Source organism: Exophiala bonariae, assembly GCF_035927105.1.
Source record: "Exophiala bonariae strain CCFEE 5792 chromosome Unknown scaffold_19, whole genome shotgun sequence".
Classification (NCBI taxonomy): Eukaryota; Fungi; Ascomycota; class Eurotiomycetes; order Chaetothyriales; family Herpotrichiellaceae; genus Exophiala; species Exophiala bonariae.
This window is the reverse complement of record NW_027042494.1, coordinates 691,984-706,193: the sequence shown is the minus strand read 5'-3', so window position 1 is coordinate 706,193 and position 14,210 is coordinate 691,984. Positions and strand designations below refer to the sequence as shown.

The 14,210-nt window shown below is 51.9% G+C and overlaps 6 protein-coding genes across 6 annotated transcripts; 5 read left to right on the top strand and 1 right to left on the bottom strand.

Moving 5' to 3' along the window:
- Positions 1-360: 360 nt before the first annotated feature.
- On the top strand, positions 361-1,598 carry MRI1 (S-methyl-5-thioribose-1-phosphate isomerase; the record flags this gene model as incomplete). The annotated part of the gene is made up of 2 exons (XM_064848063.1): positions 361-932; positions 974-1,598. 2 exons carry the CDS (start codon positions 361-363, stop codon positions 1,596-1,598), a joined length of 1,197 nt encoding a protein of 398 aa, XP_064704602.1.
- A 3,835-nt stretch (positions 1,599-5,433) lies between these two features.
- LTR84_004485 (uncharacterized protein) lies at positions 5,434-7,155 on the top strand (the record flags this gene model as incomplete). The annotated part of the gene is made up of 3 exons (XM_064848062.1): positions 5,434-5,549; positions 5,602-5,635; positions 5,683-7,155. The coding sequence occupies 3 exons, from the start codon at positions 5,434-5,436 to the stop codon at positions 7,153-7,155; spliced, it is 1,623 nt and encodes a 540-aa protein (XP_064704601.1).
- Positions 7,156-8,612: 1,457 nt separating this feature from the next.
- LTR84_004484 (uncharacterized protein) lies at positions 8,613-9,986 on the top strand (the record flags this gene model as incomplete). Its single annotated transcript, XM_064848061.1, has 3 exons — positions 8,613-8,932; positions 8,988-9,784; positions 9,856-9,986. The coding sequence occupies 3 exons, from the start codon at positions 8,613-8,615 to the stop codon at positions 9,984-9,986; spliced, it is 1,248 nt and encodes a 415-aa protein (XP_064704600.1).
- Positions 9,987-10,726: 740 nt separating this feature from the next.
- Positions 10,727-12,351, top strand: LTR84_004483 (uncharacterized protein; the record flags this gene model as incomplete). The annotated part of the gene is made up of 2 exons (XM_064848060.1): positions 10,727-11,253; positions 11,322-12,351. 2 exons carry the CDS (start codon positions 10,727-10,729, stop codon positions 12,349-12,351), a joined length of 1,557 nt encoding a protein of 518 aa, XP_064704599.1.
- Positions 12,352-12,875: 524 nt separating this feature from the next.
- LTR84_004482 (uncharacterized protein) lies at positions 12,876-13,452 on the top strand (the record flags this gene model as incomplete). The annotated part of the gene is made up of 2 exons (XM_064848059.1): positions 12,876-13,043; positions 13,099-13,452. 2 exons carry the CDS (start codon positions 12,876-12,878, stop codon positions 13,450-13,452), a joined length of 522 nt encoding a protein of 173 aa, XP_064704598.1.
- Positions 13,453-13,471: 19 nt separating this feature from the next.
- On the bottom strand, positions 13,472-14,065 carry LTR84_004481 (uncharacterized protein; the record flags this gene model as incomplete). The annotated part of the gene is made up of 1 exon (XM_064848058.1): positions 13,472-14,065. One exon carries the CDS (start codon positions 14,063-14,065, stop codon positions 13,472-13,474), a length of 594 nt encoding a protein of 197 aa, XP_064704597.1.
- Positions 14,066-14,210: the final 145 nt, after the last annotated feature.

Below are 14,210 nucleotides of genomic sequence, written 5' to 3'. Positions count from 1 at the left end.
TTTTTCGTCGATTATAAGTTGCTCATGACATGCCGCGGCGAATGAAAAAACGAAACAGGCCTCAAACCAGATGAGTGTTCCCACACAGGAAGTTAGTGACGCAACTCCGAACAATGAGTAGCCGACTCAGAATAAGCTATGAGGGGTAGTCGCATGACTCAGACGATCAAAAAATGTTAGCCCCGCATGATCCCTGTCGTCGCGACATCCTTCGATCCAAAGAAAAAATATAATCTGGCCTCGACGATCATCACAGCGTCGGCCACGATTTAGCCGAAGAAAACACGAAGACACTAGTTGTGGTCCGAATCGCAACCTTGAAAGTGGTATAGACAGCTTCGTTGTCGACCTCCATCCAACATGGTCTTGGAAGCGATTCGATATGAGGCCGGCACGGCTTCAACGCCACCGGCCTTGCAAATCCTCGATCAACTTCAGCTTCCTCATCGGACGACTTTTCTGGACATCACCACATGCGAGGAAGCCCACGATGCAATCAAAACGATGAAGGTACGGGGTGCCCCTGCGATTGCCATCGTGGCGGCCCTGGCACTTGCGGTGGAAACGGGAAAGTTATTGACCGAGTCCAAACTACCGTCTTCGGCCGCAGATGTCAAGCAGAGAATCAATCAGCGGCTGGATTACCTGAAGACCAGCAGGCCGACGGCTGTCAATCTCGGCGACGCAGTGGGCAAGCTGAAGAGCATTGCAGAGAATGCCACCATCAGTGCTGACGCCGGAGGGATCGCGGTCGCCCAAGCATATATTGTCGGCGCCGAACGCATGCTCGTGGACGATGTGTCCGACAACAAGGCGATCGGTGAACACGGCGCTCGCTGGATACATGCGAACACGATTGCTGGGAAGAAGTGGCAGGCGGACAAAACTCAGGAACTCAAGGTCTTGACACATTGCAATACAGGGTCTGCACAGTACAACCTCGATCATCGTACCTTTACTGACATCCGGGCAGATCCTTGGCAACTGCAGGGTATGGCACGGCCCTGGGAGTGATACGTTCGTTGCGAGCTGCGAACAGCCTCACCAGGGCATTTTGCACCGAAACTCGGCCGTACAATCAAGGTTCACGTTTAACGGCGTATGAACTCGTCCATGACGAGATCCCGGCGACCCTGATCACCGACTCAATGGCATGTGCACTACTGGCTAAGGAGGGAGAAAAGCTGGCTGCAATAGTTGTTGGGGCCGATCGGGTGGCCGCAAACGGAGATACGGCGAACAAGATTGGGACATATTCTCTAGCAGTCCTGGCCAAACACCATGGTGTCAAATTCTTGGTCGCTGCTCCCAGAACGACCATCGATCTCGCAACGCCATCGGGAGAGGATATCATCATAGAGGAACGAGCTCCAGAAGAGGTGACCAGGATCAAGGGACCGAAAGTGACGGCAGATGGAAAGTTAGTACTCGATCAGGAAGCAGAGTTGATCAGCACTGCAGCGGTTGGAATCGATGTCTGGAACCCTGCGTTTGATGTAACTCCAGCCCAGCTCATCGATGGAGTAATAACCGAAGTGGGTGTGGTGGAGAAGCATGACGGCAAGTTTGACTTTGGGTCCATATTCGGACAACCCTGATCCGACGGTGACGATATGTCTCGGTCGCAAGGCTGTAGAATGTCTTTGTGTGGGAAAATTGACATGACTAGCGATATATGTACTGGGGGTAATTGAGCTCCGTGTTGAAGAGTTGGTTGCGGCCTCAACTTGAAGAGGTGTGACCAGCACGTGGGAGTTCGGAACAACCGGCAAGCCTTACTTGGACTGGGACCTATCCGAGGGCGGATTATCCTGCTTCAAGTTCTCCTCCATGCTGGCCAGTAATTGGTCGATGCGACCTTCTATACCATCAAGCTTGGCTTCAAGGGCTGAGGCGGTACTTTCGCCTCTATAGATATTCTGTTAGTAAGGTGCAGGAGCCAAACCAGGTGGATTGCATACTGAGCCAGTTCTTGAAAGGCCTGGTGCCAGTTGTCAGTCGTTAGCGGATCGACAGCATTATCATGCCGAACAGGGTTCATGGCAGGCTTTTGTTCTCACCTTGGCCATCTCAGAATTCAACGCGCGAGGATTGTCATTGTCGTGCAGTTGGGTCGATGGGGAATGGGATTTCTCAGGCCCGTCTTTCTGCTGAGCCATGGCCAGCAGGTTGTGAAGGTGATCGAACTACCACAAGCCTTTTGGGATGCGGGGGGGTGTTGTCAAGGGACCAGGACAGCAAGCTCGAAGATCTGCGTCAGGGTTTCACGGAATGACTACTACTGAACCAGGGATCGGAAAGACGCCTATCCGCCAGAAAGGTCGGTATCAGTAGTCCGGCGTGGTGTGGTGTAGTGTGGTGTTTTGGTATGGTGTCGTCTTGACGAGAAACATGAGGGAAGGTAGGTTAGTGACTGAGTAGGATGGAGATCCTGTCGGGAAACTTAATCGAACGGACGTCAAGACCTGCCTAAACCAGATTGGTTAAATGACCAAACGGGTTGTTGTTCCTCGGCTGCAGATACGAAGACGAAGCAGCAGCTCACAGAGGGAGACCACAAACTTGACTTGACGAGCGGCGGCAGGTGGTTTCAGGGCACCGCCGTGGGCAGTCCAGTGGGCACCTTTTTGCGAATTAGGGGGCAGCCTTCCCCCTCCTCGGTACTTGTTGAATTTGGAGCCTCTGAGGTTAGGTAGCTTTAGCCACCAACGATCCTCACTCGTCCCTGCTGTCACGTGTACTTCGTAGGTGCAGTGGTAACGGAGTAATAACCTTTAAAGTATGGTGGTCTTTCGAATTTGGATATCGAGTTTCAACTTTCGGGTTCAAGTTTGGGCAAGCGACGCCCGAGCAGGTAGCCCGAGGGCGCCTCTGGTGTGGCCTATGGCTATGGCATTCCGCCGGTCAAAGCATGTGGAAACGTGACTATCTCCCTCGGGTAACCGTAGACATCTTGGCGGGGCTGTCTCAGGCACCTGGGCACTTCCAGGGCACATATTTCCGCGTCTGCCCCACGGTCGATGGATACTGGCACGCAGGACTACTTCGTACTACGGAGGACTCAGAAGTTAGTACTGACTTCCTAGCTAACGGACGCGTACTCATACCTTTGACGAGTCGACCGCCTGATTCGACCATCCGGTTGCTGAACACATATTAGCACCAGCGCGCTATGATCGAGGATTCGTAGAGACATCGTACCCGACATACCAACACCCAAGGTTGACCTAGCACACCGAGATCGAACTCTTGGGCGACAATCGATATCCCCCCAGCACGAGGGATCGACCAAGCTCCAGCAGTTCCACCTGCCCGAGCGGCATTGCCTTGCCTTGGTCATTCTGGTTCTGCTTGAGTTCACAACGTCTGCAGGGTCTTCTCTAACCCATTTCTATTGTGGAGCTGGCAATGATTTTGTTCCGGTAGCTTCCATTGTGCTGGGATCCTTAGCTGCGGTTCAACTTCTCCGTGACTCGCGAAAACGACCTTTCAGGGCGCCAGATCGACCGGCTACTTTCCTTGCACAATACTGACATGGGCGTGCTTTCCCGATTTCCTTGTCTGAAAAAGGGTTAGAATCTCTTTGAGGTCGGAGATAGAACAGCAGCTCTTGTCACAGGCCCTGCATCCTGTGGACTTGGGATGGAAGCTTCAAAGCGTAATCCTACGACTGTAGCTGCCTTAGGAACCTACTCGTACTAGGTAAATTACCTCTCGCAGATGTTTGACCTAAGCCCACATTTCTAGGTTTCATTTACCGGCTTTGAGCTGCCCAACTCCCACCGAGTAATCGCAGGAACTTGATAAATTTCTCTACAACGATTGCTTCAAATTAGTCTGCACTGGTGGTCCCCTTGGCGAGTGACCTATCCCGGTCAGAGGAGCAAGGTCATTCGGAACCAATGGCACCACCGGCATTTTTGGGGAGAGGATGGAAGATCACGATGGGGTCACAGGTTTGGCGTGATATGAGAGATGGCGGTTTGTAGATAGGCATTGTTCTGGCATCAACTTCACCCTGGCTGCTCATGGGTAAATAGAATACGATCAGATCTGGCCATGGGCAGCACAATCACGATGTTGGATGATTGATGCAGTGGTGGGGACCTCCCTCTGGCATCCAACGTTGGCTGAATGCCGATGGGAAACCAAGGTTCTCAGCCTCCAGGGAATGGGGTCCTGCCAGCGGAATTTCGTAGGTGGACAGCACTCGACTCGTGGGCGTGTGGGCACTACTGGGACACCACTTGGGCAAGCTAAAGGCAGTGGCTAGGACCCTTAGGGGTACCTATCGCGTAAGGCCTCTTCTGATTCCTCGTCATGCGGATACCACACCGTATTCGTCGCCTTTTCGCTGGTCGTCGGCAGCGGCGTATGACGCCAATGGCACGGCGTCCACTCCATCATCGATTATCCATCATTCACCATCCATGCTCCAAATGCCCCGTGCACTGACATCCATCGGCATCGGCTGCTGCGACTGGGACTGGGACTGCGACTCCACGCACCACGAGTTTACCTTAACCCAGTCCTGAGACTTGGCTTTCTTTCCTAAACATCGTTCACAGCCCAACACCATGGACAACCTATAGATTTTCTTTCCGGATCTTCTTGTCGATTTTGCATCTTTCTCCATACACTGGCGCTTGTCGCCCTTTTTTTCATTATCAGACTTTCGGTTGTGACTGGTCCTAGCCTGGCGGTGGGGAGCTTCTTCGCGTCTACTTGCGGCGTTCAGCGATATCTGGCTTAAACGCCATCCGAGTCCTCACTCTCGATTTTCATCTCATTGCCATCAATCAATTTGTCGACTCGTTTTCCCCAGCACGACATCTCGGCATCCCTCGTCGTCCCTGCAGGGACTGTCTTCGGATCTATTTACAGCCCCAGCGCCTTGCATTCAGGGTCTACTCTCTTGTGCGCCTGGTCCTGATCACAACCAATATCTTTTCTAGAGCCCATGGTGAGAAAGCAGATCTTGTAGACCCTGAGACCTCGACCCTGACGGTGGTCATCACTTGCCATCTGGGGTTCAAGGCCACCCGATCCATGAACCGTCGTTTGACTTCCTAGTGAATGGCGTGGAGAGCATATCAACATCAATAGCACGCAAGACTTGGACATTCCCTACCATTATCAAAAAATCACCCGTAAAAACTAATCACGCGTGGTGGCTTACTTTGGTGCCAAGTCTGCATCTTGACTGACCGAACTATCACGCTCCATTCTCTCGTCAAGCCCGCGAATCAGCTCCGAACGCTCGCTTAAGATCATCAACGACTCAGCACGACCATTTCCATATGCGACAAAAGCCTCCCGATACCGTCATTCGTTCTACAATTTGGGAGGCATATCGCCCCGATTGAATACGACCATCTAGGTATTCGTTTCCTCGCCGCTTTCAGGCATCGATGCACCCACACAAGCGCTTGGATGACAGATATCGCCCCCTACCTCGAGCGCCTGGGCCTTGAGCAATACTTTGACGCCTTCATAGGCGAAGGCTTCGACACTTGGGAGACCCTGCTAGACATTCAGGAGACAGACTTGTATGTCTTCGGTCGACCATCACTGGAGAAGTACGCGCTAACTTGATGGCAGTGACGTCCTCAATATCAAACTCGGACACCGCAGGGTAGGTCACTTACCTTTCTGAACAGTTCGCCATTAACCTTGAAATAGAAGCTTCAACGAGCGATTGCTGACTATAGAGGAATATCTTATGAACGGCTGATTGGCTCTCCGGCCCAGGACCTTCCTTATGAAGGCGGCAGGAGTTCAGAAGGTGGCGTCCCGACGTTGAGCACGCTAGAACGAGGCTCAGGTCCGGCACCCGAGACAAAGAGGAAATATCGTCGTCATCCGAAACCTGATGAAAACGCGCCCGAACGTCCTCCGTCAGCCTACGTTATCTTCTCCAACAAGGTTCGCGAAGAGGTCAAAGATCAAAGCCTCTCTTTCACACAGATAGCCAAATTGGTAGGAGATCGATGGCAGAAGCTCGATCCTTCTGGTAAAGAGCCGTTTGAGGCCCAGGCCAACGCTGATAAAGAGAGATATAACATTCAGCTGTCTGCATATCGAAAGACCGATGCATACAAGGAATACATGCAATACCTGTCAGAGTTCAAGGCCAAACACGGGCAGCCCCCGGATCAAAAAAGACCTCGCCTCGAACCCGAATCTAGCGGTAGCATTGTGTCCGCAAAGTCCTTGGAGATTAATCCCGAGGCCGTTTCAAGCCACTCAGGCCATGTGAGAGGCGGCTCAATTGGATCGATGGTCTCATCGCCCTACGCTGGTGGACCGGCACACTCGACCGGCAGCCTACCGATAGGTACTGCCGCGTCAAGACCACCTCTGCCCTCGTCTCGCAGCGGGTCGCCTCCCATCCAACAACAAAGTCGTGAAAATTTCCGCCCCGGACTCCTTTCGAGCCACAGCTCTGTCTCGGACGAATCAGCTACTATGCGTAATGACTTACCTGAATCATTGATGCGGACCGCCGGCTTAAACCTTGGTTCTGCGTCAGGTACGCCTCCTCTCCCACCGCATACCCCGAGCGTCGGTTCCCTGGAACCGGTAGGTTCACCTGATCTGTTCGCACGCTCGAGGCTCGCATACTACACTCAGACATCGGTACCAGGCGTTTCACCGGTCACCATTCCACCCCAGCCACCCTCGGCGAGCCCTTCTCTCCCACTGCCTTTCCCATCACCCACAGCACAGGAGGTGGGGTGGAGGAATCGTCCAATGGATACACGTGGTTTTCATGACTCACCGAGGGCGCTTCCACCATCGCTACCTTTCCCATCGGGACCTCAGCAGCTAGGGCCATCCTACTTACTACCATTGATACCTCCCGAGAAAGGGCCTGACATCGGCCAGCAAGGCGTGATGAGGAATCTTCCTCCGCCTCGTGTATCGCCCATGGGACAATCCAACCTTCCGTACATCGGTCGTCCCTTTGAGCAGCCTCGACCTTTTGCCAGTGAAATTCCTCCCGAGCGACCTCACGGCCAAGACGGTACTCGAAATCGGCTGGAATCTCCTGAAAATGACGCGGCGACCACATTAGCAGGGCTGGCGACTGTGGCATCGCGGCCCAGTACGACCAAACCTTCCGGACACCCTCCGCATCGATCACCTCCTTGAAATACCCTATTTTGACTGGCACTCCATCATCGCGAGATATAAAAGCAAAACCATGTTGCAGAATGATCTGCAACCACGAAGAATGTTGAATTGAGGCATTGAATTTTGGTGTTGGGCATTGGTCTAGAACCCTGAATCATGTAGAACGTGATTTCGAGAATGTTTTGAATGATGATGTCTTGTGGCTCGAAGACCACAGCAATTATTTTACTTACATTTTCCCTCCACCCCGTCGGTGCCTTGCTCGTACGTCTCGAAGAGCGCTTAGTTCACATTCGTAGCCTTGATCTTGCCCTCTGTTTTGCCCATCACGATGACGCGTCTGATAAATGTATTTTTAAAAGCTGGAAACACACGTCGTACATGGATTCCAGTCTACAAAAGAAACGCAACATTGTGTTTGAAAGGAAATTAGACTTCCATCATATCGACTTACTTAATCAAACTTACAGAGGGCTGTGATAGCTGGTTGGGACATGGTGGGCGGAGTAGGTAGGCTGCATGATAGCCTTGTATCTGTGCTGGACGTTTGAGATAGATCTTCTTGGGCGAATAGCAAGGCTTAGAGGCAATCAAGAAGAGAGTTCGATAGTCATTCCCTCTCATTAGACCGAGAAATTGAAACAAGCCCCCTATGATAGTTGTGGGCCGTTGATCGAACGGGCGTCGATCATAGAAAGGCTTAGTGCCATCCCCCGCCTCCAACCAGAGAGCCAAGCTGGGCGTTTCTTCTTCCAACCTCATTTTAAAAAGTCCCCCCACAGAAAACCATCCGGAACAGCACGATCGCTTCCAGGTTTCCCTTGTCCATTTTTCCACCTGTCCTTCTCGTCGACTCACATGAAGCCGAGGAAGACATGTCGCCATTCCCTGGCATGGCATGGCCCGCGACATGATGCCAATTTCCTCAGCCATCGCCGAAACAAGGCTGCTGTGGACTCTGTTGTCTCCTGCTTATTTGATGGCTCGATCCAATCGTCCCCCTCAGCCAGCTTGCTTGCCAGGTTGAAGCCCGTCGAAGCTTTTGTCTAGTGCTTGATCGCCCGAGGCATGTTCTCGAATCATGCTTGTACCTGGCTCATGCAACAGATGTGGTCAAGGTTTGATATGCTTAACGACCTTCTTGAACCGTCAACTCCTCCGTGATAATGGGCGATCAACAAAGTCCTCCAATGTCCTCGGCCATCGCCGGACGGGCCTGAACTAATGTGGCATCATCTCCATTCCAGTTTTTATCATAATTCCAAGTAAGTTGTTGGTGCATCAGAGTGGGTATATCGGAAAGTGTTGTTTACGGACAGTCGAAGGAATGATGAATTATAAAAGAGGTACTTGACGGGCTGGTCTCTCTCGAGAAATCTTCTCAAGCCTCATCCAATTCTTTCATTCTTTCCAGTCAGCAAGGCATCCATTCATTTAGTTGTGTCCTCGAGACCCTGTCATTCTTTGCCCTCAAAATGCATACATTCACTACTCTTGTCGCTCTTTCTGCCCTTGCTGGCACAACACTCGCGAGGCCCGCCCCGGTCCCAGAGGTGACCACCCGAAAGGGCTTTACTATCAACCAGAGCGTTGCGAAACCATTTCAGGCCGGTCCTGTGGTTTTGCAGCGCGCGTACCGAAAATACAACCGCGTTGTGCCTGATGCAGTGAGCCGTGCGGCTCAAGATGGCACTGTCAGCGCCACACCGGAACAATTCGACTCGGAATATCTATCACCCGTGACCATCGGAGGCCAGACCGTCAATCTTGACTTCGACACTGGTTCCGCAGATTTGTGAGCAACCATCTAGCAATGCCTGGGTGAAGCCGCTTTACTAAGTATGCCACAGATGGGTTTTCTCGTCCGAGCTTCCGAGCGCTCAACGGCAAGGTCATGAGTTCTACGACCCATCCAAGTCCGACACTGCTCAAGAACTCGATGGTGCAAGCTGGAACATCACCTATGGAGATGGATCGGGTGCCAGTGGGAATGTCTATCTCGACACTGTGGATGTTGGTGGCGTGACGGTCACCAACCAGGCTGTCGAGCTTGCATCTCAAATCAGTGCTCAGTTCCAACAGGATGAGAACAATGATGGCCTTCTCGGGTTGGCTTTCAGCTCCATCAACACAGGTAATTGTGCCCGGTTGTCCTCCAAGCATGCTTCTAATATGCACACAGTGACACTCGATCAACAAACCACATTTTTTGACACCGCGATCAACCAAGGGGCTCTTTCCTCCAACCTGTTCACTGTCGATCTAAAGAAAGGTGTCCCCGGAACATACGACTTTGGATTCATCGACGACAGCAAGCATACCGGCAAGATCACGTACACTCCCGTCAACCCATCGCAAGGGTTCTGGGAGTTCACCAGCACCGGATACGGCGTTGGAAACGGGTCGTTCAAGAAATCCAGCATCGATGCTATTGCCGACACTGGAACCACACTGGTCTTGGTCGATGATGCGATCGTCGCTGACTACTACAAGTCGGTGCGAGGAGCGAAATACGACAACAGCCAAGGTGGCTACGTCTTCCCTTGCTCAGCAACCCTTCCAAACTTTGTCGTTGGCATTGAGACTTATCATGCCGTGATTCCTGGCTCTTTCATCAACTTTGCCCCTACCGATAATTCTGGTACAAGTAAGTTACTACTCTCAACTTCCAATAACTTTCAGTCGTCCTTGATGGCTGACTTGTTCTTTTTCTTCTAGCTTGCTATGGTGGTATTCAGAGCAACCAGGGACTGGGCCTCTCCATTTATGGCGACATCTTCCTCAAGGCTGTCTTTGCGGTTTTTGACAGCGACAACACACAACTTGGATTTGCTCCTAAAGCCTTGTAAGGGTTGGACAGTATCATGTGGAACACATGGGTCTGCCAAGAGGACATGTGGAATTGGTTGAAGATGAGAGGCATGTGAGGCACTTCCGGATATCACATGCTCGAGAAACAAAGAGGAAGTCACTCTAGCAAGGTAGTATGTGGACATATTATCTTGTTGGTAATTTACAATTTTATCCACACGAACGATATAAATGAAATAAGTTCAATTTGCTGTCATACTGGTACCTCGTACCATGCTTCGAGAATGCGTGCAGCATTAGGTACTTAATGCAATAGTTAGTTAGTGTCCTCCGGAGATCATGGCTTCATGGCTTGCAGCTCCAACCCCTGGGCATCGGGCTCCGCCCCACCCGTGCTTTGACGTCACGGGCGTGCAATCCACCCTCAGCCAAGTTCAAACGTGCCCCCAATCAGTTGCTGCACGAGTACAAAGTACACGCAACACACATACAGATAGCAATCCAGAAATTCATTTCTCACCCCATACTATACTCCTCCACTCGCTCAGAGCCACTACTACCTACTAAGCAGATTTACGCCCTACAGTATCAATTCTTCTCGGGACTTACGTTGGTTGATTCGGGCACAAAGTCCCCCTGTCCTTGACCCTGCAGTGCATCTGTCATGACCATTTGAATTTCCTCGGGATTTATGCTTCAGCGAGGGCATTCCGACTTTGCGTGGTTCAAAGAGCGCGCCGACACCCTGCAAAGCGATACCGTCACAGCCTACGCGGAAATGGCCTCTTCCAACGGCGGCGCTCCAGCGCTGAACACTGAACCCGCGGACCCTGAAGAACGTGCTGAGCTCAATCTACCTCCCAAGTCCTTTGCCGATGCTGTGAGCCACTCGACCGGACAGAACGGAGTTGGCAGCAGCGATTCTGGTGTGTTGCGCGCCGAGCCTGCAGACCCTCAAGAACGTGCTGAGCACCATCTACCGCCGAAATCTTACGCCGACAGTGTCGTGCAACCCGCTGCGACTGCCCGAAATGGAGATGGTCTCCATGAGACTAACGGTGATGGGCCCCATCAAGGAGTTAATGGCGATGCGTTGAAACAGGACGAGGACAAGCTGGTGCATGAGAAGTATACAAGTGTTGATGGGAAGACATCCTTGACCAGCGTCAAGGTCGACGAGGAGCATGATGAGAGTTTGAAACACAGTCGGAAGATTGCGCCTCGGGACAGCAATACCAAGTTCAAGAAACAAGACACTCCCAAGGAGCTTGCGAGTGGCCGAAAGGCTGGCGCAGGCTGGAATAGGTCTGCGTACGGACCACCCCAGGTTTCCTTTCGACGGAGGGTATTTTTTGCTGACGCGCTGATGATAGTATTCGATGGGCACCGCTCAATGTCCCGCTTCAACGACGGTTACAGACCCTGGCGGTCTTGTGGCATACCATGACCATCCCGATCTTTCTCTCTCTCTTTTTCCTCCTCTGTGCCGTTCCTCTTACCTGGCCACTCCTCATCCCCTACCTCATCTATACTCTGTTGATCAGTGAAGAGGCAACCAACGGCACACTTTCGCGACGGAAGAATTGGCTTCGCCGGTCGAAATTCTGGTCTGGGTTTGCTTCATATTTCCCGGCCCGACTACACCGAACGGTCAGTTTGGAGCCTACAAGGAAGTATATCTTTGGATATCATCCACACGGTATCATATCCCATGGCGCCTTTGCTGCCTTTGCCACTGAGGCCTTGGGATTTTCCGACCTCTTCCCGGGCATAACAAATACTCTCCTCACCCTGGACACCAACTTCCGGGTGCCCCTCTATCGAGACTATGCTTTGGCCATGGGATTGGCGTCTGTTTCACGAGAATCTATTGAGAATCTCCTATCCAAGGGAGGACACAACGGTGAGGGCATGGGTCGAGCTGTGACCATTGTGATTGGTGGTGCTCGAGAGAGTCTCGATGCGCAGCCACATTCGCTGAGGTTAGTATTGAGGAGTCGAAAAGGATTTGTCAAGCTAGCGATCCGCCAAGGGGCAGATCTTGTCCCTGTTCTGGCATTTGGGGAGAATGAACTTTATGACCAAGTTGATAGTGTCGAGCACCCGTGGGTTCACAAGGTACAGATGGTGGTGAAAAAGATGATGGGTTTCACCATCCCCCTGTTCCACGCTCGAGGCATCTTCAACTACGATGTGGGCTTGATGCCGTACCGACGAGGGGTGAATGTCGTGGTAGGCCGTCCTATCAAGGTGGTCCAACAGGGCGGAAAGGACAACAAGGTCGACGAAGCATACCTCGACAAGGTGCATCAAGAGTATGTGGACGAGCTGGTACGGTTATGGGATGGGTACAAGGACACATTCGCTAGAGATCGAGAAGGGGAGCTGGAAATCGTCGAGTAACAAGACTGACGAACAATTTCTACTTTCTTGTATACTATAAGAGCTGGGTAAGTTATGGTTCGAATGGCAGACTTGGGCTTGAACGGAATGGGACTACTGAACGATGGACGACACAGTGACGGAACTGGAGCAAGTGCTTCCACCTTGAAAATGGGGCTTGGATGATGGGGGTTAATGGATGATTGTACAAATATAGGAAGAGAATTGAGCGTTCAGAGATAACTCGATGGCAATGCTGGGTGCTTTGTATTTGTCAAGACACAACCTTCATGGAAGGTACAGGCACGGAATAACATTCCTCCCATTGCACCTTCCCAAGCCCAATCTCGATAGCCTCGTGGTAGTAGCAGCGGCAGGCGCGTTACTTCCCAGCCTCCACGTACCAACGACAACCCGACGCGTTCCTCCCTGTCCTCAAGTTCGTCGAGTTTGAATTTGACCTACTCTCAAATCCGACTGGAGCCCACTTGCCATCTCTTAGTTCTTCTATCAACAGAAAATATTCAGGGACATCCCCAAGAAAGATGCCTCCCAAACGAGCCCCCAAAAAGTCTGCACCAGCTACCTCCCGTCTCGCTCGAGCACTTGACATTGACGACGATAATGACGACGAAGAATTGGAGGGCCAGCTCGACATGGCGCAAGAGCTGCGTGCCCTGGAGGAGAACCTCCGAGGGAGTATGGCTGTCGATGTGAGTTGACGCTCTCTTGGGGGAAATAACATGGCTGACGTTGCGACCTTCCCAGGCTGGGCTCGGCAAAGAGCAGAAGCAGAAGCGGCTGGAGAAGGAGTTTGAATCTCAGATGGGAAATGTTGAAGAGAGAATCGACGAGAAGGTGAGGGTTTACCGGGAGAAAGTCCGTCGGGATCAAAATTCGTATCTCGATCGACTTGGCGAGCTGGTGGCTCGAAAGGCAGAGATCGAGAGGCAGATTGTACGGCATACTCAAGAGCTCGCTGAGCATTGTCGGACTACGACGGAGGAATTTGAGGCTGTCCTTCATGGCCGATCTCACGATGTTCATGGGGCAATTGAGGATCTGAAGAATGCAGCGTGCAACGGCACCAGTGAAGATGGTGCGCTGCAGTCTGGAAAATAGACCATTTGAGGTCTTGTCATCAATCTCCCTCCACGGCAAACATGACCTTGATGAAGAGGCTGCACCCAAGGCATCCAACAAAGATCTCTCCATGTTGACTCTCTTTCTCAAGATCGTCCACCGCCACCATGTACCCACGCTCATCACCACATCGGCATGATCTCGACCAGATCTCCTTGTCATCATCATATGCCATATCTTCCAGATCGAACACCTCTACCCCGATGTGTGTTCCACTTTGGCCTCGCTGGTCTGTCTCATTGCGCCTCAGGGCCTCATCATAAGCGGCTCTTTTGTTCGCGTTTGACAGAACTTTATAGGCGGTGGTGATCTCGTCGATCGAGTAATTTGGTGGCTGTGTTGACAATGATGGTGCTTGGGGTTTGTTATTGCCGTTCGATTTGTCTACAGACTCGACCGTGTTGGGGATTTTATCTGGGTGATGAACGAGCAAGGCACGACGATAGGCTCTCTTGAGCTCATCAACGTAGTGAAGGTTCCATTCGGTACTGGGAGGGATTTGCAGGATGTCGTAGTATGTGTAGAGGTTATGACCGTCTCCCACTGCGCAGGCGGCTTGGTCGATAGGAGGAGTGGTCGTGGGCTCGCACATCAGTCGTCGCGGGCTTCAATCTGAGTCAAAGAGCGTCGTGCCCAAAAATAGATCAAACCCAGTCATATTCCTTCGTTTTGCTCACCTGACGATCTAAAGGAGGACTCCTGTTGGTGATCTTGTGGAGACTTGATGTGATGTTGGT